This window comes from Polypterus senegalus, chromosome 7 (genome assembly GCF_016835505.1).
Source record: "Polypterus senegalus isolate Bchr_013 chromosome 7, ASM1683550v1, whole genome shotgun sequence".
Taxonomy (NCBI): Eukaryota; Metazoa; Chordata; class Cladistia; order Polypteriformes; family Polypteridae; genus Polypterus; species Polypterus senegalus.
The window spans coordinates 40,632,797-40,660,632 of record NC_053160.1 but is presented as its reverse complement, the minus strand read 5'-3'; the positions used below and the strand labels follow the sequence as shown (position 1 = coordinate 40,660,632).

At 39.5% G+C, this 27,836-nt stretch overlaps 1 protein-coding gene across 1 annotated transcript in view; it reads left to right on the top strand.

Moving 5' to 3' along the window:
- Positions 1 to 5,865: 5,865 nt before the first annotated feature.
- cspg4ba (chondroitin sulfate proteoglycan 4ba) overlaps positions 5,866 to 27,836 on the top strand; it is a 99,016-nt gene continuing 77,045 nt past the window's right edge. The window contains exon 1 of the mRNA XM_039758523.1: positions 5,866 to 6,059. Coding sequence (XP_039614457.1) covers positions 5,978 to 6,059 — 82 coding nt within the window. The 5' untranslated portion in view covers positions 5,866 to 5,977. The remainder of the gene's footprint in view (positions 6,060 to 27,836) is intronic.

Here is a 27,836-nt window from a genome sequence, read left to right as displayed (position 1 = left end):
TTGAGATCTATTGTGGAAACCAGTTACAGAGAGCCGATGCATACCTAACAAAGTAATGAAGTGGACAATGGAGCAGCTCTGAGAGATTACACAGCTTTTCTTTCCATCTGTATAAGCGTTATGTCCAATCGGAAGAACAGATATAAATTTGATAGCAGCACAAACATCCGTACTATACTCTTAAAGCTTCTCTACCAACTGAGAGGACAGTGGGAAAATATAGCTTGCAATATTGAGGAAAAAGAAAACAGAGGCACATGACTCAATAACGTAGTTGACTTTCTGAAATGACAGGCTACAATATCCTTGCATCCTATACATGGTAGAGCCTATCAAAGCCATGTTTGCAAGAAGGATAAACTAAACACTGATAAAGGGAAGTTTCCTCTGAAAACTGGCCCAAGAAGAACCAGTTTTGTTACAATTGCAGCTGAAAAGGGAATTCAAGACATCTCGGACAAAAAGGCAGAGACGGCAATTTGTACATTCAATAAGCCTTGTCTATTTTGTAATGAAAGTCACACTCTTGTTGAATAGAGTAAGATCCGGAGTCTAAAAAATGTAAGTAGGATTGACGTTTCTAAAGGCTTATGCTTTAACTGTCTTAAACAAGGACATTGTAGTAAAGACTTCGTAAAAAAAATGAAATGTCAAATATGTTCTCAGTCTCCAATGAAAGAGGATATTGCAAGATGGTCATCTGATGTGCATGTACCACAGATTAAAACAACAGTGGGCTTGTTGATAACTACAAACGTTTCTAAAGCCAAGGAGCCATGACGAGTTACCATTAAGTGTGTACAGCAATGGAAACAATGGATGGATGATTTGCAGCTACTTATGGATTACAATGACAGAACAGGTGGTGTTTGAATTCTGCTTTGTTTTTTTTTTTCCTGCTTTCTTTGTTTAACTTTATTAATTGTTTTGTATACCATGTTATTTTCATGAAATAAAAATTTAAAAAAATAAAAAAGATTAAAATATGGAAACCCCGCACACGTTTCAAAACCAGTCTCCTGAAGATGTAAGACAGCAGTACTTACCACGGTATAATACTTCTGTGCTTGTGCAGTCCGGAGCAGGTCTTTCTGCAGTAACTATCCTGAAACTCTCAATTGTGTTGTTTTCTGTGCAGCGGCATGTCCTGTTTACCTTCCACACAAGTCGTTCTACCAAAGAATGGTTAAAGAAGAATAAAGTTAATGTTTTGGAATCGCCGAGTCAAAGTCCTGACCTTAATCCAATCGAAATGTTGTGGAAGGACCTGAAGCGAGCAGTTAATGTGAGGAAACCCACCAACATCCCAGAGTTGAAGCTGTTCTGTACGGAGGAATGGGCTAAAATTCCTCCAAGCCGGTGTTCAGGAATGATCAAAAGTTACCAGAAACGTTTAGTTGCAGTTATTGCTGCAAACGGGGGTCACACCAGATACTGAAAGCAAAGGTTCACATACTTTTGCTACTCACAAATATGTAATATTCGATCATTTTCCTTAATAAATAAATGACCAAGTATAATATTTTTGTCTCATTTGTTTAACTGGTTTCTCTTTATCTACTTTTAGGACTTGAGTGAAAATCTGCTGATGTTTTAGGTCATGTTTATGCAGAAATATAGAAAATTCTACAGGGTTCACAAACTTTCAAGCACCACTGTAATTCCTGCCCTTGCCATCTACACAAGTTCTCAAATGACTCCTCTATCATATGTTAAATTGATAATGGAGATGAGTCGGAGGACAGATGACTGGTAGAGGACATTGTCTTGTGGTGCTATGAGAACGAACTTCAGATAGATCAACATCAGCAAGACCAAAGAGTTGATGGGGGACTACCAGCATGTTAAGGAACCCCTTTGACCATTCACCATCAAGAGGTGGAAGTGGTGCGCAGCTACAAGTACTTGGGGGTCCATATGAACAGCAAACTGGACCTGCCTGATAGTACTGTGGTACTGTAAAAGCAGGGCCAGAGTAGGCTGTACTTCCTGGAGACTCAGGTCTTTTGATGTGTGCAGCAGTGGTCTCCTGGGGAAGCAAACTGAGTTCAGGTGATGCAAAACGCCTGCATTAATTTATCAGTAAAGCCAGCTCCATGACAGAACTGACGGTGGACACTCTGGTGGCTTTTGTGGAGAAGAGGATGGTGGTAAAAGTGGATTCCATCAGGATCAGTTCTGCTCCTGTTCTCCTGGGAACAATTTCTTGGATTACTTTTAGTCACAGATTCATACCTTCATGGTGTAACAAGAAACAACTCTGAGGGATCTCTTCTGCCTGCTGCCATTAGGCACTTCAGTGTTTCTTCCTGACATTTCTTCCTTTACTCTAGGCAGCAGTCATAAAAAAATAGTACAAACTTTATTTTACTACAATTATTTTTCAACATATTCACTGTATTATATTTTTACTTGTGTCTTATATTGCACTTTGACTCGATATCTGTGTATTTTATGTTTTTTGTTTTGCTGCACTATAATTTGCCAAATCAATATGCGGACAACAATACAAATTTCCATTCCGGATCTGTCGAGCCACGGGTTAACAACGACCACCACCAGTACTGTTAGCCAACAGGGTGCTGGCGGAAATTGGGCTACGTTGGCCGAAGAAGAAGGAGAAGAAGAGGGGGGAGACGTGTCCGGAGGCAGGAGGAGAGGAGGAAAGTAAAGAGAGTGGAACTGAGCGTAGGAACTTTGAATGTTGGCAGTATGACTGGTAAGGGGAGAGAATTAGCAGATATGATGGAGAGAAGGAAGGTTAATATATTGTGCGTGCAAGAGACTAAATGGAAGGGGAGTAAGGCCAGGTGGATTGGAGGTGGATTCAAAGAGTAATGATTATGAAGCTGGAAATTGGAGGTGTGATGATGAATGTTGTTCATGCGTATGCACCGCAAGTTAGGTGTGCAGTGGGTGAGAAAGAAGATTTTTGGAGTGAGTTGGATGAAGTGATGAACTGTGTACCCAAGGGACAGAAAGTGGTGATTGGAGCGGATTTCAATGGGCATGTTTGTGAAGAGAACAGTGGAGACGAGGAGGTGATGGGTAGGTATGGTGTCAAGGAGAGGAATGAAGAATGTCAGAGGATAGTGGATTTTGCCAAAAGGATGGACATGGCTGTGGTGCTTGGCGTGACATCTGGTAAGAGGAAGGAGGAAAAGGAAACCTGGTGGTGGAATGGGGAAGTACAGGAGAGTATACAGAGGAAGAGGATGGCAAAGAAGAAGTGGGATAGTCAGAGAGATGCAGAAAGTAGACGAGTACAAGGAGATAAGGCTCAAGGTGAAGAGAGAGGTGGTGAAGGCTAAAGAAAAGGCGTATGAGGAGTTATATAAGAGGTTGGACACTAAGGAGGGAGAAAAGGACCTGTACCGATTGGCTAGACAGAGGGACTGAGCTGGGAAAGATGTGCAGCAGATTAGGGTAATAAAGGATAAAGATGGAAACATACTCACAAGCGAGGAGAGTGTGTTGAGCAGATGGAAAGAGTACTTTGAGAGGCTGATGAATGAAGAGAACGAGAGAGAGAAGAGGTTGGATGATGTGGAGATAGTGAATCAGCAAGTACAGCGGGTTAGCAAGGAGGAAGTAAGGACAGCTATGAAGAGGATGAAAAATGAAAAGGCCGTTGGTCCAGAAGACATATCTATGGAAGCATGGAAGTGTTTAGGAGAGATGGCAGTGGAGTATTTAACCAGATTGTTTAGTGGAATCTTGGAAATGAGAGGATGCCTGAGGAGTGGAGAAGAAGTGTACTGGTGCTGATATTTAAGAATAAGGGGGATGTGCAGGACTGTAGTAACTACAGGGGGATAAAATTGATGAGCCACAACATGAAGTTATGGGAAAGAGTAGTGGAAGCTAGGTTAAGAAGTGAGGTGATGATTAGTGAGCAGCAGTACAGTTTCATGCCAAGAAAGAGCACCACAGATGCAATGTTTGCTCTGAGGATGTTGATGGAGAAGTTTAGAGAAGGCCAGAATGAGTTGCATTGTGTCTTTGTGGACCTGGAGAAAGCATATGACAGGGTGCCTCGAGAGGAGTTGTGGTATTTTATGATGAAGTCGGGAGTGGCAGAGAAGTACGTAAAAGTTGTACAGGATATGTACAAGGAAAGTGTGACTGTGGTGAGGTCTGCGGTAGGAGTGACGGATGCATTCAAGTTAGAGGTGGGATTACATCAGGGATCGGCTCTGATCCCTTTCTTATTTGCAATGGTGATGGACAGGTTGACAGATGAGATTAGACAGGAGTCTCCGTGGACTATGATGTTTGCTGATGACATTGTGATCTGTAGCGATAGTAGGGAGCAGGTTGAGGAGACCCTGGAGAGGTGGAGATATGCTCTAGAGAGGAGAGGAATGAAGGTCAGTAGGAACAAGACAGAATACATGTGTGTAAATGAGAGGGAGGTCAGTGGAATGATGAGGATGCAGGGAGTAGAGATGGCGAAGGTGGATGAGTTTAAATACTTAGGATCAACAGTACAGAGTAATGGAGATTGTGGAAGAGAGGTGAAGAAGAGAGTGCAGGCAGGGTGAAATGGGTGGAGAAGAGTGTCAGGAGTGATTTGTGACAGACGGATATCAGCAAGAGTGAAAGGGAAGGTCTACAGGATGGTAGTGAGACCAGCTATGTTATATGGGTTGGAGACGGTGGCACAGACCAGATAGCAGGAGACAGAGCTGGAGGTAGCAGAGTTAAAAATGCTAAGATTTGCATTGGGTGTGACGAGGATGGGCAGGATTAGAAATGAGGACATTTGAGGGTCAGCTCAAGTTGGATGGTTGGGAGACAAAGTCAGAGAGGTGAGATTGCATTGGTTTGGACATGTGCAGAGAAGAGATGTTGGGTATATTGGGAGAAGGATGCTAAGGATAGAGCTGCCAGGGAAAATGAAATGAGGAAGGCCTAAGAGAAGGTTTATGGCTGTGGTGAGCGAGGACATGCAGGTGATGGGTGTAACTGAACAAGATGCAGAGGACAGAAAGGTATGGAAGAAGGTGATCCGCTGTGGCGACCCCTAACGGGAGCAGCCGAAAGAAGAAGATGCATTTGAATTTCCCCTAAGGGATTAATAAAGTAGTGTATATCTGATCTAATGAAATCAACATCCATTCTGTGAACGATGTCACGATGAGTCCACGTTTTGGGGATGTTCTGCTTGAATCCTAATCCATCCAGTGTAAGGTAATGGGAGAGCGATGTTCTTTATTATCTCAAATTAGAAAAAGTCTACTGTTCGGTCATTACACCGTGCACATTCATCTATGCAAATACGTTTTCTTTTACACATGTGCAAAGTCTGGTGCAAAACAGGATGGATGATTTAAATAACGTTCACAAGTAACTTCAGGAAAGAGCTATATTGAGTGGAGGACATTCATTCGATCATTTTAAAAACCTGCTTATTTCATCAGTTCCCGGTAAACTAGTGTAGCCGATCTCAGCAGCATTGCAAAGATTTGGCACGAAAAGGATTGAATAGCTAATTGATATATCTTCTGCTACACTTTAAGAGTTAAGTAACTGATGTGTCCAGTCAGACGTGGTGATAACAGGCTTCTTTCGTTCCACACAAGGTACCCGTAAATTCAAACAATAATTCATGATCGACAGTACACGTTTTTTAACTCCTTCTCCGGCAGAATCCACTGAATGCGATGTGTCTGTAGCTAGCCAAATTAGCATGATGTATATGAAAATAGATGTCAGTTATCCTAACATGTAGTGCAGCATTTCAGCGAGGACCTTCATCTTGCTGCTTGCCTCTGTGCCATCCCTCTCCGAGGAATGCAGTAGGCGGGAAGTTGTTTTGAAGGCGTGGCCAAAAGGTCACGTGGGCGACTCGCTCTGCGTGAATGGTGGAGTGTGTCGCACTGACTGCTTTAGAGCTTCTGTGGCACAGAATAGTGACGGGGAAAATGTTTAAAACTTGTACCTGGAGTTGAGTAAACTGTGCAAGGGACGAGACATGGGCTGGATTTTACACAATATGGGGCCTTTCTTGTGGTTTGGGCTGGCGCTGATTCCCGTGGGACGGCTAGCGTTAGCAGGTAAGATTCTCTAAACTTTGTGCTCTGTGTCCTCTTATGTGGCTGAACGTTTGTCCCCTTCAGGAGCCGACGTCTGAATAATTAAGTCCGGGCAGCTGTTCGTATACATTTCATTTTGACGAGTTCGTCGGTCCACTAATTTTGGGAAATGCGAAATAAACAGGGTTTGGCTTATTTATCAGGATAATGGCAGCGCATTAACGGTGTAAAATGACGAAAAACGCGAACTACCTTTGTAGGTGCTGGTTGGAGGTATACGTTGCTTTAGTTAAAACAACATGTACCTGGTAAACTACATTTGAAATGATGTTTTGTTTTAAAGAGCAATTCAAACCTATTGAATTACTTACTCGTGTACGATCTGGGCGATTTGCGTAAAACAGGAGACGAAGAAGTGGCCACTTAAAGTTGCGGGTTCAACAAGTCACAAAACCTGGCTGTGGTCTGATTGCAAGACTAGGTGACACTTAAGGTGCAGACTGGGACAAAGTACGAACCGGGCTTTGATGAAAACTGCATTTGGAAGAACTGTGCCGTAACTAATGCGAAATGTGCGCATCCTTATAGCATGTGAAAAAGCGGCGAGGTTTAAAGCGATCCATAAAAATAAATTCGCAGGCTTTGATCAGTTAAAACTTTTAAAGCAGAACGCTGAAATGTGAAAGAAGTTCGTTATCCAGACAGGAAGTAATTAATCGATCAGTTGTGTTGAACTCATTGTGATGTTCGTCGGTTTGCGTTTTTTCATCGATTTGCCCGACCATCAGCAGCAATTAGAGCTGAAAAAATCTGGTAACTCAATTTTATTTAAGTCAAGCGAGCAGCTGACGGTTTAATGCTTTCCTTTTAACTAATGGACTTCATTCAAGATCCTACCTGGCTATAGTCTGTAAAGTTTTAATTGAACCCGTATTGTAACTTGTTTCACGAAGTTCATTTATTTGTATGCCGTGAAATAACGTCAGTAAATTGCAGAAATTCCTAATGGCTGTCGATGATTTGCTCCTTTTTGTGGTTTACAGTTGTTTATCCGATGTCTTGTAATCAGAAGAGACTTATCTTGGATCTGTTTGGGCAATCCGGACTTGCTTTTGAAAGGCTTCAGTGGCAATGGTCTTTGTTTTAACCTGTTTAGCGCTGCTGAATTATTCCCACATTATAAATTAATCAGCTCCTTAAATCAGTTGTATTCTTATTCACTGGGACTGTTATTCATGTACTTTGTAACTTGTGCGCATTTCCACGTTATGTTTACCGCTTCACTTTGTCTTTCCCATTTGAGGTATAACAGTTTTTTTTTTTTCTTTTCGTATTTCATATCGTGATGTAAAGGCACAGGTGTTAATCTCTCAGCTAATTCTCAGCCTCGCTTAAATACATTCAGGGCTCCAAGGGCTCGGCTCTACCCTGACAGTACTGGGCGCAAGCCAAGAAAGAGCCCAGGGTGGGATGCCCATCCATCACAGACCGGTGGTAATGCTAACAGGTCCTTTCCAAGTTCCCTCGCCATTTCTATGCAGTTTTCACATTTCTTTCCAGACCGAATTGTATTTTGTTTCTGAGCATTCTGGATTTTCTCTCACATCTCGAAGCTTATGAGCTCCAAACCACATACACTGTTTGTCTGTCCAGGTTTTCCCATCTTGTGCCCCCCACCATGTGGTTATGAAGTTGGCTGCTTGGAATCCCCCCCGTGGCTGCAGGTTTTCATCTGCTTTAAACTGGACTCCCTCCTTAATTATGCCAGTGGTCATTTCCTTGTTTCTGTGGTTTTTGTATGATACCAAACTTACAAACTGGTCATGATATATTTTTCAGAATTTAGCAAGAATTTATGTGTGATGGGCACAGATATTTTCTTTTTGCTTTTTAATACTTTGTTCCTTTTTAATGTCCTATATAAGACATTATTTACTAATTCTCATACAAATAGTTAACACTAAAACAGCTGCCCAGTACCATTCAGTGTCATTTTCCCTGGTGTCTATTCTGCTGGTCACTAATTATCATTATTAGGAGGATACATTCAAGGGGGCAAACTCTACAGGTGAATGAAAAATGACAAAAATGAGTTAAGCATTTCTTGCCACAAATATTTCATAATTTTTATATATATAAAAGCCAAACACCACTGACTGAATCATCACGAAATCTCCCGAACCACAAGGACTTGGGACTTGAAATTTGGAAAGTAGGTTACCCTTGGCCTATAGGTGCTCGCTAAGAAATTATTTTTTCTATAATTTGCTTGAAGATTCCGTTGATTTTGTGACTTTCGCATCGCTCTAAGTATCATAGTTCGCTTGCGTTACCGATTTATTAGCGCAAATCCAATAGAGACTCTTTCGGCTGTGGGGCCTGCCTCGGTGTGTAACCTTAACTCCGCTTAGCTAGTGAACGAGAGAACTACTTAATGGATTTAGATCTTTTTTTTTTTCTATAATTTACTTGAATATTCCGACTGATTTTGTGACTGGCATTCCGCTAAGTATCATAATTCGCTTGCAGGAGCGATATATTCGCGCTAATCCGAGACAGAGGCTGCAGGCCGGTTGGACGGGGAAGAGTGACGTCAGGAGTACAGAGCTAGGCAGGGCCCTCCTCGCTGTCCTGTTTCACTAATACGCAGGCAAAACCGCGGGGTATGGCTAGTTTCTTATAAATTTAACTCTCATATTACTGTGTTTTTCTGGATGTTTTAATAATAAAAGATGGAAAAAAGGTAATTAAATAAGTGTAATCAATTAGCAGTAAAAATGACTCACTGATTGGGAAACTGAATGGAACACGAGGATCTAACCTGATAACCACTGCCCTACGCTGTCTGAAGTACTTTTTGTTTATCACAAACACATGAAATTAAAACATTTTCTCAGCCACCTCTAAAAACTACAATATAATTTCTTTGTGGAGTTTTCCTTTAACATGCTTTTCCAAAATTGCTAGAATACTTTGATTACTTTGAAAGAAGTGATGACTGGTGTGTGTGTCACAGAAAAAAACATGTAAAACAGCAGTGATATCAGTACAAGGAAAGAATACAAAAGATCGTGAATCAAAGTATTTAAACAAGAGGGAAAGCACCCACCAGCTCCTGGACGCTTACAGTCAGAGCGTCTGCCATCACATCTGGAAGGAAGAAAGAGAGAAACTGTAAGAGCACACACAGATCAGCTTTAGATGAAGCATTTTAAAATCTTCATGTTAGTTTCTTTTTTAATAACCTGAAGCGCAAACAACATATCCCTCTGCGCACCTCCGGCCCATCACGGCACCGACTTAAGCAGAAAAGCAGTGCAGCTTACATGCAACACCTTCAATGCTTATAATGGCTAAAGCAGAAAGTTCTCACTGACATCAACAACTATTATATATGATAAATATTGATTATTGTACTCTGTGTTTTGCCCTGAATATAAGATAGTTCTTAACACTCCTTTTCTTTGTGTGCCCATTCTATACACTCCAGTACTTCTGTGTCGTTACGGTATACTTTCTCATTTTCTACTTTGTTTGCTTGTGGCGTGACTATAATCTCACTTTTATTCCATGACTGTGTTATAAAAGACGTCAGTGTGGGAACGGATTGTATTTATAATTTTCATAGTGCATGTCATGAGAGTGCTCAAAATGTGGAGGAGCAGCAAGAAAGGGTTCCATGACTTGTTTAAGGTGGGAGTAACAAAGGTTGCTATGTAATACTTGATTTGATTAAGTTGTCCCAATTTGATTTATCGCTTCCTTGTCAAACTGCATGGTGATGCTTTATTGCAGTCTTGTTTTCTCTGTAACACACATTGTGATTATTGCAGGGTCTGTGGAAAAGTGTTAACAATATTTCGCTTTCTAAATGGTATAAATATTTTATTCACATTTGAATCATACTTTTTATGTAGGACCTTGTTTAAAGGACTTCTATTTTATTTTCTGGAGTTTATCTGGAACTTCAAATATCGAATAGTTTCAGGAGAGAGTGATGGCCATGCCTGTGATTTAGGTGCTCACTCTAGAGAGGCTGATGTGACTTACGTTTGTCTTTGCCTTGCTTCACACTACCTATACACCTAGGCCTACTTTAGCCACCATTTTCTGTTACTCAATTTGGCTCCTAATACTGACTTGGTGCTTAGTTATTGAGTTGCATTGTTTTATTACCTAGTCTTGACTTTTTTATAACGATTTTTATTACTAACCCTTGTTAATGCTTTATAAGTGATGCTAGAGTTTGCTTCTTATTACTGCCAAGTTGATAATTGGTTGATGGCATCCATTTTGAATTGTAAATACAAGGTCAGAAAACACCTTGACATGCCTTTTAGTAGTATATTGCAATTTTGGGCTGTTGGGGGGTCCTGAGTGATCCTGGCAATGTTTTGAACTGCAGGCCTCATTTGCCTGATTAAACGTTGCCCGAAAGTTCTGACTTCACTAATGGACAACATTTCTCCCCAGCGGCATGCTCTAAAGGCGCTTTTCCACTGCATAGTACGGCACAGCACGGTTCAGTACAGCTCACCTTGGTTCGGCTCAGTTCGGCTCGGTTTGCGTTTCGACTGCAGTTTAGTACCGCTTTAGAGTGGGCGGGATTATTCATGTGTCGTTATAGTTGCGCCGCCTCTACTGCCGTGACACCGTGGAACTTTTAAAACAACACGCAGACAACGACAACACTTTAGCTCGACGACACGCAAGGGTAAGCATCTAAAAAAAGCACATCACTAGCTAACTTTTATCACTGTTGCAAAGCATAAAATGAACTTAACTGCCAGTGTAACATTAAAATGGTGATTCTGTATATTACAGATCTTCCACATTTTGCAAAAAAGTCGCCACAACAGACCATCTGTTTGGACATTTAACCGTGCTTCAGAGTGGTGGGATGTGATTGTTCCCGGTTTTACAAACACTCAGTGGCTGGAGAACTTTCGAATGTCTGAAGAAACATTCATCCACTTATGCAACAAACTGCGTCCAGCGATGGAGAGACGGGACACAAACTTCCGCGTGTGTGTACCTTTAAAGAAAAGAATAGCCAGTGACGCAGTAATGACGATTATCTCCGGCCAATCAGTGACCAGCGGAGTTTACACGTCACGTTTTGGTAACGGTTCGGCGCGCATGGAACCTCGGCTGAGGTGGTACTAAAAAAGGACCAGGTACTGTTCCCAGTGGAAAACCCCCCAAAAGTGAGCTGAACTGAACCGTGTCGTGCCGTACTATGCAGTCGAAAAGCGCCACTAGAGATTTGTTACAAAGCTGCAACCATCACTTTCCTTTGTGTCAAAAATGTTTAAAGGGGGATCCACGACTCCTTTGCTGACTCCCTGTGCATTGTGGCATCAGTAACAACTTGCCATTTTTCCTCACAGTGAGTCCATCGTTGTCTTTTAAAAAATGTTGAAGGGGATCTAACCTTTTTCTAACCAAGATCAAAGAAAGGTTTACAAAAATTAGGTTTGATTTATTGATTTGCTCCATTTTGGGAGTGATCAAATTTATTTCTAAAACTGCCTGCAATGATCAGTTTGCCGCTGCCTACTCCTTGATTATGTTTGTTTACGCTGCCTTGTTTGCAGGGCCATTTCCTTAGGTGAAGACCTTGTGACACAAATTAAAATCCACATTTAAATTGTTACCCTGTGCTAGTTGTCGTCTTTGTGATCCCCGACATTGCCTCACCTTCAAAGACATGATGTCAATGAGAGTAGGAGAAAATATGAACCTGTACACCCAGACGCAAGTCAAGGATTCAGCTAACTTAAAGGATGGTTTTTTTCAGAACTATTGTATACTTTAGTTTGGCACTGGGAATTTGTGTTCTTAAGTGAATTATTGTTGTACACATTTAAAAAAAAGATCATTCCTGTCCTCGTGGTTTAAAATGTGCTCTATGGGGCATCAGTCCAAATGTAAAAAAACAAAAGATTTGCAGCTTACTAAATTTGTCAAGTTTTAGGCCAAGAATGTTTTTGAGCATTGATCTATGTCTTAAGATTCTACCCATATAGTAAAACAGCATATGCATGTTATTTTTGGGGAAAAATACATTTTTGTGAGATGCTGAGTCATTTCAAAAGAAGTCCAGCTATACTCTTCACTACATTGAGTGTGTTTACGTGAATACCTCAATTATTCACAGAACCCCGGCTTCAGAAATGTCATGTTATACCCTTATTCCAGTTACAGAAACCAGGATATTGGTCTCTGTGAAAAGTGGGTTAACACGTGTAGAGTCCTCCACGAGTAAGCCGGTTTTTTGGCCATGTGAACCCATAACTGTGTTACACTTAAGGATTTCGTAGTTTGCACAGGTCTGTTGCTTTCTGTTAGCCTGTCAGCAGACGCATCCAGAAGCCACATTAGAAAACAGTGGAAACATCCACAAAGACAAATTTCCTGAGGCAAATGTTTGGGGGATTGTATTTTACCTTTTCCTGGTTGTAATAATCTGTCACAATATTTCAGAAAATGTTAAATTTATGTTGATGAGCTAAACGTACAGTGCTGAGCTCAGTAGCACAATCTCGGAAGCAGTGATGTGGGTAGCGCACTAAAAGTAGCACGTGTTACATAGTCTGATTACTTTTTAAAGTAACAAGCAACTTAATGCAATACTTATTTTACTGAAGTAAAAATACATGTGTTGTTATTATTCTAGCAGCACTGGGTACAAGGGGAGAAGCAAAAGTACCTTTGAAGGGCTCAATGATACAGCCATAAAGAATAGATCTGGTAACAGAAACCTAGAAGTAAAATGTCAGTTTAGTTTTAATCCATCTTTTTGCAATAGATAGTGTATGTGTATGTTGAAACTGTGTGATCGGGTGGTGAAGAAGCGAGCACATCACACCCATTCTGCTGCACCTTCAGTGGCTCCCTGTGTCCTACAGAATTGAATATAAAATCCTACTAATAACCTACAAAGCCTTAAACGACCTTGCACCAAACTACATCAGTGACCTTCTCCATCACTATGTGCCTGTCCGCCCACTAAGGTCCTTTGATTCTGGCAATCTTGTTGTGCCCCACACTAATCTACACTCCATGGGTGACAGCAGGGCCTTCAGCTGCATAGCGCCCAGACTCTGGAATGACCTACCGAAATTAATTAGATTAGCTGACTCCATGAATTCTTTTAAAAAACAACTCAAAACTCAAGAAGGCTTTTAGCTCTATCTGACTTTATTACCCTTCTCTCAGTTTACTTCTATGTCAGGATGCTCATGTAACCTGTGTGTGTGTGTGTGTGTGTGTGTGTGTGTGTGTGTGTGTGTGCTAGACCATCAGTTATGTTTGTCTGTTAGGCTTTTCTCTGAATTTACTATCTTACTCTTCTTTATTTATTTATTTATCTGGTTTAGTACAATCCTATATACTGTATACTCTGCCGTTCTTTCTTAAACTCTGTGAAGTGCCTTGAGCATGGGAAAGGCACTATATAAATAATTTATCAAGAAAAGGCACAGTATTGAAAATTTACAAGAAATGCTTCATTTAAGAACATAATTTCCCCTGTCAAATGAATGAATACAATAACTGTGACAAAATACGTTTGATGTGAAAAGAGCCAAACGTACCTTTCTTAAGGTAATTTCTTTAAAAAATATTTTCTAATGAAAGAAACATTTGGTAACAGTCAAATTAAGCTTTGATGATTTATTTTTTCCTTTTCCTACAGAGCTGTGCACACAGAGGGCCCACACAGATTGTTATTGTTATTTTAAAAGTTAAAAATGAATGGTTGGGATTCACATGTTTGTAAAGCAAAGCAGTATGTACTTTTGGCTTATTTGGACATTAATGAGCTGTTCAGACTTACATTTAAATTGTTCAGTTGACCTTACAATTTTTTTTTTTCAGTAAATTCATCTCAAGGGCTTATAAGAATTGTTCCTTCTTCATCAAGTTAACTGCTGATTTCAACAGGTTGTCATATTAATGCCAGTAAGATCAGACTGGTCTGTAGTACATGACGGAGAGTTCATACGTAAACTGACTTCTCTCCTAATGTTGTCCCCTGCAGATCACTAGAGCTAGTGTTTTTAATCCCTTCATGCCACCATGTTGGCTAAACGTTCAGCTGCCAGATTCAGAATACTCTGTTAATCATGTAGGGAGCTGAGAACATTCACGGTGAGGATTATTGTTCATCAAGCTAAACCTGTATGTGTAAGACACTCTTTTTTACTCACCCATGCTATCCCAGAAATTCACTGATGACTTACAAGGTTGAGGGCATGTGTGAATAAAACAGTTTAAAATCCCAGGAAATCCAAGTCCGCAATATTGCAGGAGAAGACCTAGTGTAACTCCAGAGATTTTCTAGGTTTGGCACGTGTGGGAACAAAGCCAGAAAATTACAAGGTAAAGTGCAAAATGTCAGTGTATCCTCACTTATGACGCACTGGTGTTTATGTCAATGAATCAGTGATAAGAGACTTGGAGGATGACACATGTATGCTTAGCCTTATCATTTTGAGAAGGTTTATTTTCTAAAGTTAGGTATGTAAGGAATGTCTAGAAATGGGGCGCATTTTAAAATAAAGGAGCTACTTGCCATGTAAACTAGCAGGTGATTGTTTGGGTGGTTACAACCAGGCGTGACTATTTATGGTTTGCTTCGTAGATGACTGATGTGTTCTGGTGGCTCTGAAGTATTGATGAAATTGAGGCCTGGTGCACAAATAAACTCAAAGCTTTGGGCTGATGTCTGCAACTGTAAAACGTCAGTAGCATATGTCTTTATATCCATGCTGCTTTGCATTGGGCACTACTATTTTCCTTTTTTGTTGTCTGGTATTATTTACAGTCTTAATTACATCTTTGTCATCTTAGTCCATTTGTAAATACATGGAACAACAGCGGCAATTGACTACTGCTGCTGCTTCTCTTTTAGACCAAAGAAAACAAGATCTTCAGTTGGCAGACTCTGATAATATACACATTTTCAGGATCCTTATGCATGTGCAAACACACACCAAGTGAGGAAATCGGAAGCTTGGCCAGTTTGTGAAAGTGTGAACGACTCTTGCAAGTTCTCAGAATATCCTTAACTAAGGGTATCTCTAGCTAAGAATTAATGACTTGCTGTACGTTTTTGAGCTGGTGTTACTCTATCACACAGGACATCTGTTTGAGCAGTGACAAAAATTAAGTGTATTTTGAAATCCTCAATAATGTCTTTTGTCCCAAGCCATTCAAGGCTATGTTATTGCTGCTTATCTTACTTTCAGGAAATAATAATTTTTAAAATAAAATAAAAAAAAATATGGGCAGCACGGTGGCGCAGTAGGTAGCGCTGCTGCTGCCTCGCAGTTAGGAGACCCGGGTTCACTTCCCGGGTCCTCCTCGGTGGAGTTTGCATGTTCTCCCCGTGTCTGTGTGGGTTTCCTCCCACGGTCCAAAGACATGCAGGTTAGGTGCATTGGTGATCCTAAATTGTCCCTAGTGTGTGCTTGGTGTGTGTGCCCAGTGGTGGGCTGGCGCCCTGCCCAGGGTTTGTTTCCTGCCTTGCGCCCTGTGTTGGCTGGGACTGGCTCCAGTGGACCCCCGTGACCCTGTAGTTAGGATATAGCGGGTTGGATAATGGACAGATGGATAATAAAATACATATTTGGCAGGCAATCTCGGAAAGCACAGAAACTTTTAGCCTCTAATAAACTGGTGTCTAACACTGGGGCAGAATTTCATAAGTTCATTCCATGGCGTATTTTCAGTTGCAGGACTAATTTTGAGCTGAGTGTTAGTTGATTTTAACTTAATATGATGACAAAGACATTTGTTTCCATTTCCAAATGCAAATGCATGACCAATTATATTAGTTTGACTACTTCAGAAAATCTATTTTAAGCTGTAGTATTTTAACTCTTTCAGGGCTGATGTCGACTTCTGTCAAAAAGAAGATTTGACAATGGTAATCAACTGTAAACTGTGACAAAACCAACCATTATGTTTTAGTTGGACTCTCATTGCTAGAAGGAAAGTTAAATTCATTGGTTTAACTGAGATTTCCTGCACTCACATGAGTAGCAAGGCACAAACAATGGCAAAAATGGCACTGACATCAGGTGAGAGATCAAAGCGAATGTGTAAAGCAAAATACTCTGTGGACGACATTTTGCCTATTATGTCTGAACTAGACTGTAACTTGTCAGACTCAGATTTTGATACAAGTGATTGAAAACAAATGTAAGCTAATTGGTCCCCAGGTCATCGTTGTACTGACAGTGTTCGCCAGGGAGGACTGCCACTTAACAATGATAAGAGGTAGAAGCCACATTGCAATACACTGAGACCATGTCCCAGCCACGCAAAGACAGCCTGGCTGCAAGCCTGCTGCAAATTCTTGGCAAACTGGCAGCCACAGCATGCAGCAACGGACATTTTATGTTGATTTCTGTGTGAAACCATTGCTTGTCAGAAACTATGTGTTTTTGGAAAAAATATTCAGCCCTCAAAGAGTTAAAGTGTTAATAACAACCCATGTTATGTTATGACAGGTGACAAAAGCGTCTGTGTTGCCGTATTCTGTTTACGATGTGTTAAGAAACTTCATCTTAAGATTTTAGCAAGTACAAGTTTACTGGCTGCCCACTAGCATTTGTGTGCTGCTTACTTGTGAAAATTATTAAACCATTTGTAGTCCAGTCAGCAGCTACTGTTGGTCATAAATGTGTAATGTGAGGACTGCTGCAGGCAACTGTTCACCATTTATGTTATCTGTAATGCATTTAGTGAGAACTCAAGCAAAATGACACCTTTTATTGGCTAACTAAAAAGATTACAATATGCAAGCTTTCGAGGCAACTCGGGTCCCTTCTTCAGGCAAGATGTAATACCGAAACTGGAGTTCCCTGTGTTTATATACACACTAGGACAAGAAACAACAATGGTAAATATTTAAGTGAAACATCTTAAATGTAAAAAATGAATAGAAAGTATAGGTAAGATCTCCATTTAATTACACTTGCACAACAAGAAGGAATCCGATGTACAGTATGTTTGTGTGACTGGAACAAGTGAGGACCCTCAACTGGAGTTGAAGTTAGATTTTTAACCAGGGCGTCACAGACTTACTAGGAGAACGAACAGCGGCAGCAATGCAGTGTAGACTGTTTGAAGAAAATCCAAAGCAATTTATGGATTCTCTTGTTAACTATTTCTCGGTGGTATTGAGCACAAAGCCAGTCACTTATATGTGGGCACAGGGCTTGGCACATGGAATGAGATGATCACCTTGGGCTCCACTTTGATCAGGGCAGGCATTTTCATACAAGAGCAATTTGATTTTTTAAATTCCAAAATAATAATACAAAAAATGAGAGTTAAGCATAAGAGTAACATGCATATCAAGTGCCTAATTTATATACTGCCTTTAGAAACTGTAAGAAATATTTTCATTTTGAAAATTTCAAATATCTCAGAACTGCAATTCACACTGCCAGCGTCGGAGCGTCATAATGCTAAATGTGCATTTCAAATCTATAGGTCAATAACTGATAATTGGCTTTCACTTTCCTGATTTTGCACATATTGTATTATGTTTATATTGATTGTCATTTTGAAAAATGTTAACTTCTTGAATGTTATTAACATGTTAGTTACAGGCACAAGGTCTAAAACGTGTGTTTAGTGAGAAAGGACATGCGCCTTTTAGTTTGTAGGACGGTTTGAAACTGCCGATATAGTTAGAAAAGCGAGGGAGACGAGTGAAACGGCTAAAGTTTACTTCACATTCAATTTTATAATTGCAAAACTACATAAAATATGTATTTACATAAAACTGATGTGGCGAATTCATATATTTGTATTGGTTTTTAATGACTGTGTATTTTATTGATTTAAAGCTAATCTTTTTTATTTTTTTCCAAATATAATTATTTCTTTATTATTTTGCTCATTGTTCTAAGGATAAACGCTTTCATGGGAGTATTTTATGAAGCCTGGGCCAGAATATGTATTGAATGTGGATTAAGAGTATCAACTGTTGCCTAGAAAGGATATACGGTTTGGCTCACATGGCAAAAATGCGCCACACTATTAACAAGTTGGCTCGGTGCGGACACATCAATAAACATTCTGCCAGCCCAACTGCACACCAGGAACCAAGGATGAGAAAATGAGAACATTGCCACAAGCCAGTTTGAACTGTTTCACCAATCAAATTTTACCATTAAAAGACAATCACCCTTCCTCTTCCTGTATTGGTGGGTGAGATGACAGACCACCATAGGACACTTTTCTGCACATGCTCACACTTGCTCATGCTAGACCAGTTAAAAGTTAACCTAATCTATGGGTGTGAAATCACAGCAGAGAACCCAAAGAAAAGTAAAACATGTATTGAAGAAAAAATACAAATGATGACCAGGCTGGGAATAGAATGTGGGTCTTGTATTGGTATGTGACACTGAACCACACTGCATTAAAACCTTATAAATATGGACACAGTGAAGAAAAGACACAGAAAAGAAATAAGAGAATTGGGGCTCCACCAAAGAATCCCTGTTTAATTGCCAACATAGGAAGATGAATCAAAAAAATCAAAATAAACAATAAAAAATAAGTTGTAGTGATAAGTATACGACACAGGTATTACAGCTAGCACACGACAGCCCAAAAACACAGACACCATGATGAATGTGGACTGGAAGAGAACAGAGCTGGAGGCAGGTCAGAGGTGGGCTTCAGAAATTAACTTCCAGATCAGTGGTTTCCTGGCTGAAGACCAAAGGACAGGCCTTGTGAGCTCTGGTGCACTCTTGTAACCTTTACCTTGTATTCCCTGTAAATCAGTCTGCATAAAAAAACTTACAGAGCCAGAGTTAGACAAGGAATGAAAACTCTTACATTCCTGGCCCACTAGTAGCTATGAGACAGAAAGACTGGCTTTAAGCTTTCACTCACAAACTATATTTATTTGTTTCAAAACAAATAACAACAAGTACAAAATGATAGAACTGTTTAATCTGGGTGGGTTCCTGCAGTTTCATTTGCAACAGCAAGACATTGGTGAACATCCCAGGTGGCTCATTTTTTCTTCGTTGTAGATTAATGTCTTCTCCATCAAAATAAAGACTTTTTCTGAGGAAGAGACAAGGCTCTCAAGAAAGTAACAGTTTTCTGAAAGACGGCAGCTGCTCTCTCCCTTCTTGCCCAATGAGTACTTAAAACAAGACACCCCTCCTTGAATGTATTATATGCATATTGATTTTATTAAATCACCCTGCGTGAAGGCCTCACCCAAATAAAGAGCAATAATGATATTCAATGAATATGGTTAAGAAGCAGTTCTGTTAGCTTTTGTGGGAAATAACTTGGGTCACTATACATTTCTTGGATCTTTTACAACTCAGTCCACAGATATGCTGAGAGGCCGTTACAGTCTGATGACAAGGCACGATAGTGAAAAGGCCTTTTAAAACTCTGTGTGTGAGGCTAGCTGGAGGGCACATGACTCCTCTTTCTTTTAGAATGTCCAGAAATGGATGTTAGATGTTTCTGAAAATATTGATATTCAAGCCTTGAAATATGATTTTTTTTCTATTTTGCTGCTGCATAAAACAATAACAGGGTAGACAAGTGATTAGGCTATTTTAAAGTGCCCCATTGCTTGTGTTTTACTTACACAGAGAAGTAAAAAAAGTATGCCTCTAGGGATTACATTTCACCCTCCCACTTTCTGGTCTAATGTCATTACTGATTTCCTTAAGCAGAAATCTGCACAGTGGGAGAAATAATTCAGCTGCCACTACCTTGAAGAATTATCATGCTTATCACTGGCTTCTGAAGAATTTAACTTTTCATTATTCAAAATGGCTGACAGCAATCTAGAACGGGGCGCCCAATCTCACTTAGAGAGGACTACAGTCTGTATGTTTTTTCACTAAGTAATGTATACATTAGAAGCCAGTTCAGTCTGTTAATGAAACAAGCCATTTAAATCTATACTTAGTTGGCACTGTCATCCTGCGTTATCGGTTATTTCTGTCATGGAACGTTCTATTTTGTGATCTTTTTTTTTTTTTTTTTAATATTATTACAATCCATACAAAGCAATCAAGTTTTTACAAAAAGAAAAATCGAGTTAAGAACAGATCGATCCCCACCCCTGAGAGAGAGAGCAAGCCAAACGCGTAAAATTTAAGGCTTGTAAACATACCTCAATTAATAAATTCTCTGTGCTTTATGAACTTATTTTAAAATATTACTGATTAGATCCTGCCATGTTTTGAAAAAAGTCTGTACAGATCCTCTAACTGAGTATTTGATTTTTCCAATTTCAAATAATATAACACATCAGTTTCCCACTGACTTAAAGAGGAGAGTTTGGGTTCTTCCAGTTTATCAGAATAAGTCTGCGTGCCAACAGTGTAGTGAATGCAATCACAATTTGTTTGTCTTTCTCCACTTTAAGCCCTCTGGAAGAACCCCAAACACAGCTGTTAATGGGTTAGGAGGGATTGTGAGTCCAAGGCTGTCTGAGAGGTAATTAAAAATTTTTGTCCAGAATAATGTTAATTTGGTGCAGGCCCAGAACATGTGACCTAGTGAGGCTGGGACTTTTGCAGCGTTCACAGGTTGGATCATGCCCTGGAAACATTTTGTACAGTTTTAGTCGAGACAGATGTGCTCGATATATAATTTTGAGTTGTATAATTGTATGCTTTGCGCATATGGAGCTCGAGTGAATTCTCTGCATTGCTACTTTCCACTCCTTTTCTGATATATTAATTGAGAGATCTTTTCCCAGTGTCCTCTTGGATTTTTTAAAAGAAAGGAAGGGATTGTAAAATGATTTTATATATTGTAGAGATGGAGTCTAAGTCCTTGAGATTGAGCAATATTTTTTCCAGCATGGATGAGGGTGCAAGATGAGGAAAATCTGGAAGGTTCTGTTTAACAAAGTTCCTGATTTGAAGATAGTGAAAGAAATGTGTAGCTGGAATGTTAAATTTGGAATGTAATTGTTCATAGGATGCAAAGACGTTGTCTATATAAAGATCTCTAAGCAAGTTAATTCCAAATTTTTCCAGATATTAAAACTGCATATGTTTGTGAAGGTTGAAAGAGGTGGTTCTCTTGCAGAGGTGCCACAGAAAGAAGCTTCTCCGTCTTAAAATGCTTTCTACATTGGTTCCAGATTCTAAGTGAGTGGAGCACAATTGGGTTATTAGTGTATTGCCGATAACGTGTGTTTATTGGAGCACAGAGCAAGGAATACAAAGAAGTACTGCAGGATTTTACTTCTATTGCGGTCCAAGCCTGTGTATGTTCTTCTATTTGTGTCCAGGTTCTTATCGACTGTATATTTGCTGCCCAGTAATAAAACTGGAAGTTAGGTAGAGCCATGCCGCCTTCTGCCTTTTGTCTTTGTAGGGTCGCTCTTTTGATGCGTGGATGTTTTGAATTCCAAATAAATGAGGTTATTGTTGAATCTAATTGCTTAAAGAATGATTTATTAATGTATATTGGGATGTTTTGAAATAAAAAGGAGCTTAGGAAGAATATTCATCTTAACAGTGTTAATTCTTCCAGCTAGTGTGAGATGAAGGGTTGACCATCTATGCAAGTCTTGTTTAATTTTTTCCATGCAGACGGTGAAATTTTGTTGATAAAGAGCTTTATGTTTACTTGTGATGTTTACCCCGAGGTATTTAAACTGTTCTGCAATGATAAAAGGTAGGGTGTCTAATCTAATATTATATGCTTGAGAATTCACTGGAAAGAGTACACTTTTATTCAGATTAATTCTGAGACCAGAGATCTTTTGAAATTCTGTGAGTGCTGCTAAGACTGCAGGCACAGAATTTTCTGGGTCCGATATATACAGTACCATGTCATCTGCATATAATGAGATTTTCTGTTCCAGTCCTTCTCTGCTAATCCCCTTTATCTGATCAGTATTTCGACAATGTATTGCCAGTGGTTCAATGGCAATCGCAAACAGCAGTGGTGACAAAGGGCATCCTTGTCTAGTGCCACGTTCTAGTTTAAAGTAGTCTGAGCAAATGTTATTGATGCAAACTGAAGCTTCTGGGTTAGTATACAGTAATTTAATCCATGCACAAATGTTCGGGCCAAACCCAAACTTCTCCAAAATAGTAAAAAGGTATTTCCATTCAATCATGTCGAATGCTTTTTCTGCATCCAATGATAATAATATTTCTGGGGTGTTTGATTTAGTTGGTGAGTATATTACATTAAACAGGCGTCGAAGATTTGAAGATAAGAAGAAGATAAGTGAAGATAAAAACCATCATTTAAAAACTGCATTTTGTGTTTACTTGTGTTATATTTGACTAATTGTTAAATGTGTTTGATGATCAGAAACATTTTGTGTGACAAACATGCAAAAGAATAAGAAATCAGGAAGGGAGCAAATAGTTTTTCACACCACTGTAGTCTACAGCAATTTTAGTGCATTAAGATGATACACCCAGATAATAAACCCGGGGGATGGTGTTAAAAATGTGTCCAGAATAAGCATAACATGTCTTAATGCAGTAATAGCAATAACAATAAACCAAGGGTATGATATTGAACAGTCTCGTTTAGGGTAGAGAAAAGAAAAAGAGAAAAAAAAAGAGTAAAAAGAATAATTAAGCACAATAAAACATAAACAGATAGCACCCTAGTAATACTAAGTAATAATGAGAATATATGAGAATATATGCTGATAAAAACCCGTATTTTAAAACGAATAGATCAGACAGTAGATTATTATTAATCCTTGCTTTATCATTAACCGCCATGACTCCATTATGTATCAGAATAGTCCCGGGATCAGCTTTCTTAATTCCTTTTCTGCTTCTTCCTTGCTAGCGAAGACATAGAATTGACTCTGCCATTCCACTTTCAGTTTTGCCAGATACAAGAGGCTGTATTTGACGCTGGCTTGCCGTAACCGCTGTTTAATGTTGTAAAAGGCTGCGCGTTTAGTAGCTGTTGCTGGAGAGTAGTCAGGGAAGATACGAATGTGGTTATTTTCATACATAATATCTTCCTTGTTTCTGAGGTGCCATCACCTCTAGCTTTAATGATAATCATTCAAAACGAATTATAAAAGATCTTGGTCTGGGTCTAACGGTGTTTGATCTGTGTACGCGGTAAGCCGCTGCTATCTCAGATTCTGCTTTAAAGTCGTCCCCGATTATTTTAGAAAAAAGTTCAGCTGCGAATTTCACAGGGTTTGAACTTTCTCGATTCTAAGGCAGACCTTCAATTCTGACATTATACCTTCTACTCCCATCTTCCAGAGCAGCCAGTCTGTCTCCGAGTTTTTTGCATTCGGAGCTGACATTTACTGCTTTTTCCTTGGCACTGGCAGCTAAATTTTCGGCCATTTCAATCCAATTCGTGAATGTCTCCTTGAGATCCTCCAATTGATCAGTAAGTGTGCTCAGTTTAACCGAGTTTTCCTGAATGCGCTCTTCAATTTTACCCAGCACCTGTCGAAGCTCAAGTTGACGCAGCCTTTCATTTGCCTGTTGGAATTCCTGTCGCAGCCATTCATTTGCCTGTTTCAACTCTTGTCTCGCTTCCTGTCTCATTTTTTCTCTTGCCTTTGCCCTTGCTTTCTTTCTCATTAGCCTTCTCGCTTTTCTTTATATCTTGCATGAGCTCAGCAAGCATCACCTCCAGTTTAGACATTTTAATTGTACTTTCTTGTACCGTAGATGAAGCAGCAGACTCTGCTGTAGCCGGTGTCCCCACTGCTCCCGGCTTGCGTTTAATTGAAGCCGCGGACTTCAAGGCCCTTTCCAGTTTCAGGTGATCTTCTCCGATCGGCGAGCTATCCAGATCTGCACTCACAATCGCACCTTCGCTCCCCTTTTTGTCGCCGGCGACGATGTAGCGGACTGTGGTCCCGAGGAGTCTGTACTTTCGCCCATCTGATCCAGGTCTGTCTCTGAAAGGCCGTATCTTGAACTAGGGCTTGCTGATCTTAGCTTGAGTGTAGCTTTAGTTTTCGATTCTTTCGAACCCCCCTTCTTGTTGGCCATGTTTATATGTGCTTACATATACTGTAGCAGTCCCTCTCGGGTTGAATAAATACATCAGGATAATAAGCAAATAATATGAAAAATTAAAATAAATAATAATGAGCTCCACTTCAGATGTCCATCTCTCGCATCGGACGAGACCAATAATTGTGATCTCATTAAAGGAGAAGTAATGAGGTTTGTTCCGCGGTGCCTCCTGGTTTTGATTTCAGCAAGATTCAGGATTAGAAGCCAATTGCTGATGCTAAAATGGTTTTGTGCTTAATTTAGATCAACTATTAGGAGTCATAACCTTACATTGATTTTTCACCTCTTAAAAATGATGTATTCAAAGCTTTAATTGCTTCCTGTATTTTTAATCTGCAGGTAAATAACAAAGACACCAACAGCTCACTAGCTAAGATCATCCCATTTGCACCTGTGGGTGTTCTTCATAAAATTACTTTTTATTGAAGCACTTGGAAAGAAGATGAGAAAGATATTCAGTATTTTTCAAGTCATACCTTATGTTATTACAATTACTTTATACATTAATTTGCCATGGGGAATTGTGTTCTAAAAGTGAAGCCTTTTTTTTAATAAAAAAACAATACAATGTCTATGTTTGCAGTATAAAATGGAGTCAAACATAAAAGCTGTAAAAATGACCAAATGTGTGTAATTTGCGGTGGTTTTGATTTCAGAAAGCACACTTTCTAAGGTATATTTATACAATGAAAAGATGTTGGAAACGATACATTTTAGCACATATTCTTGGCACTGTTTTTCTCGAAGTGAGTATATATATCCTCCATTCACCTGCTGCCTGTTCAAAAGTGACAATCGTGTGTGAGGTTTTCAAGTATAACAGCACAAAACCAATAGCATAACTCAAACTGCTTATCTCGACACTGCCTTTCCATCAAAAAAGTACACGTATAAAAAAAGTTAAAAAATAATTTTGAAATTTCCTTTACCCCCCTTATGGTTACCACTATAATTTAATGTTATCTAGATTTAATATACATATTTTCTTCCTTTTGTCTTTCAAATTCTGCCTGCTCTTTTCTCTTCAGTCTGTTGCAGCTGATGTGATCACCCAATAGCCCAATACACAGAAGTATAAAAGAGAGCAAGCAAGAGGGGTCCTTGCATTATCTAGATTTGCTTTCACCCTAATTAAACTTTTTTTTATTCCATGTGTAAAGTACTTACCTTGCCACAATTGCAAATAAAGAGTGTATGATGAAGTCAAGTGAAATAGTGACGTCAAACCATGGGACTAGCAACAGACATCACTGGTATAAACAACATTGTGATAGCCACTGCACTACAGTATGTACTCATGACAATAAACATGAACTTAAAGAAAAATCTAGTCCTAAACACTGGAAACGCATTCAACATAGCAACTGCAGCATGTACAATTTGCAAATTGGAAAACTTCTCCCCAGGGATGAAATGTTGTTGTGGAGGGAGACGGGCAATGATGTGATTAGCACTCTTGGACTTTATTTTAAAATGGCAGAATCTCAGAAAAGTATATCTGCTCCTCCAAGAACCACACAAATAAGCAGTTTAACCGCATCTCAAGATGTGGCTCAATACTCAAGAACATTATTGGCTTGAAAAACAGATGTATTTGGTCATTTTTAATGCTTTTGTTTAATTAATTGTGAATTTGTGCCCGATGGACTTCTTTTAAAATGCAAACACAGGCACTGTATTTTTTGAAATTCATAAAAAAAATAGTTCACTTTAGAATACAAATTTCTTTGGTAAATTCATGTACACCATGACTATGAAAAAATAACTTTGACGTGAAAAATAGCAGGCTTATTTTTTAATGACCTCACCAGAAAAACAAAATCTAGAATTTCAGAAATGGCTGACAAAGCAGAGAATCAAATAACAAGGAATTGGGATCTAATGTGGAGGCTGGCTGGATAAAAACCTGTCAGAACTGCAGTCTTTCATGGACCAGGATTGGAGTGTGGACCAGATGGCATCAGCTGCCATGATAGCTGTCACAAGACAGTCATTTGTAGTCAATCATTCAGCTTTAGAATCAGCCTTTTAACATTAATATTGTTTTTATTGCAAACAAACTTAAACCTGTTCAGTCCAGTTGAAGATTGCAGGCAGGCCTTGTCTATCCCACCTAGGTATCCAAGGCAGGAACCAGTCCCAAATGGGATGCCAGTCTATTGTAACACCCAGTGTTTTAGGGCAGCCACATTCACTTATACAGTGCTATTGAAGAGCTTAAGAGAAAAGCCCACACAGACAATGGAAGAACGTGCAGACTTCTATGACTTAGCTTAGGTTCTAATTCAAAGCCTGTAGTTTAAAGCTGTGAGGCAGGGACTGTGGCACCATTCCATCTTTCAATATAAATATCATTAAAATTGTTTTCAGTGTTCTCACTGCAGCCTTTTTTCTGATATTTTGAGAATTCAAAATGTTCTGCTGAGACAGCTGTTGAATATTTCATGCTATATGCACCTCCCTGTTCTCAACTCTGCTGTCTGCTCAATTACTGTCTGCCACCAAATAAAACATGACAGCGTCCTTCTGTAGCTAAAAGAGAAAGTCATCTTAGCACGTTAGCCTTATTTTAAGGGGTCCAGAGGCAAGGAGAGGCTGACACATGATGGGCTATAAAAGTGTGAATGAGCCAATTATAGTTCAGCTGTTAAAATGAGACACGGCCAGCACTCTCATGATCAGACTTGCAGTTCTGTGGTGTGTTGAAGTTAATGGACTGCTGCTTATCTTTTTTGCTGCTTAGCTCTTCAGCTGTTATTTTTTTATAGTTTTTTTCAGTCACTGTATGACTAGCAGCTGATTCTTATAAGCAGCAACACTTGATTAGTGTCAGTAAAATTTAAAGATTTTTCATAATGGAACCAAATTGATTTTGTATTTTAAACATCATGTATGCCCATCAGATATTTAGCAATTAATTAATCCACAGAAAACCTAATCTTGATATTTTAGCGGCCAGTCAAGGATTTACTGATCACTTCCTTTGTTGGGCACATTCTGCTCTATGTCAGTGTCATGCCAGAGGTGCTTTATCTAAAAATTGAGTATCATTGATGCTTCTATATATGCAAAACCTACTAATAAGTGTGTCTGTTTAAGTATTTCGTAAAGCATCTTTATTACAGAATTACACCAACACACTCGTCCTGACATCCTTCTGTCCATGAACACTGAACCCTTCCTCACATCTGTAACTGCAGTGCAAAAGTAATCCTTTATTTAGGGTGCTTGGCTTTCCTCCCAGGAAACTACAGATGGGTTACATGTTACCTGAAACTGTTTAGTTGGACTGCAAGTTCACTTCTCATAAACGTTTAGATAACTATGACGATCTCCACATTGTAGTTTATGTCCTCCTGAACCAAAGGCCTTCAGTTTTTAGTTTTGGGAGTTAAAAGCCAAACAATTGTATGAAAAAATTACTTGTTTTCTTGAATCATTATTAATGAATAAAGGATATGAATTGTTTTGGATAGTAGAGTGATGCAGCATTTAGCACTACTGCCTCATATATCTGGCTCACTGGGCTCGAGTGATACCTGTGTTTTTTATTATTTGTATTTACTAGGGGGCTCCGCCACCTGCTCGCTTCACTCGCCCATCCCCGGATTTTTATTTTCATGGGAATTGCTACATATGCATTATTTTCACTTTTACTTTAAAACTTTTGTAAAAACAATACTTGTCCTTTCTCACAGGATGTATAACGCTGCTCGCGTTGTGATAGGGGGGCTGAATGCACGCT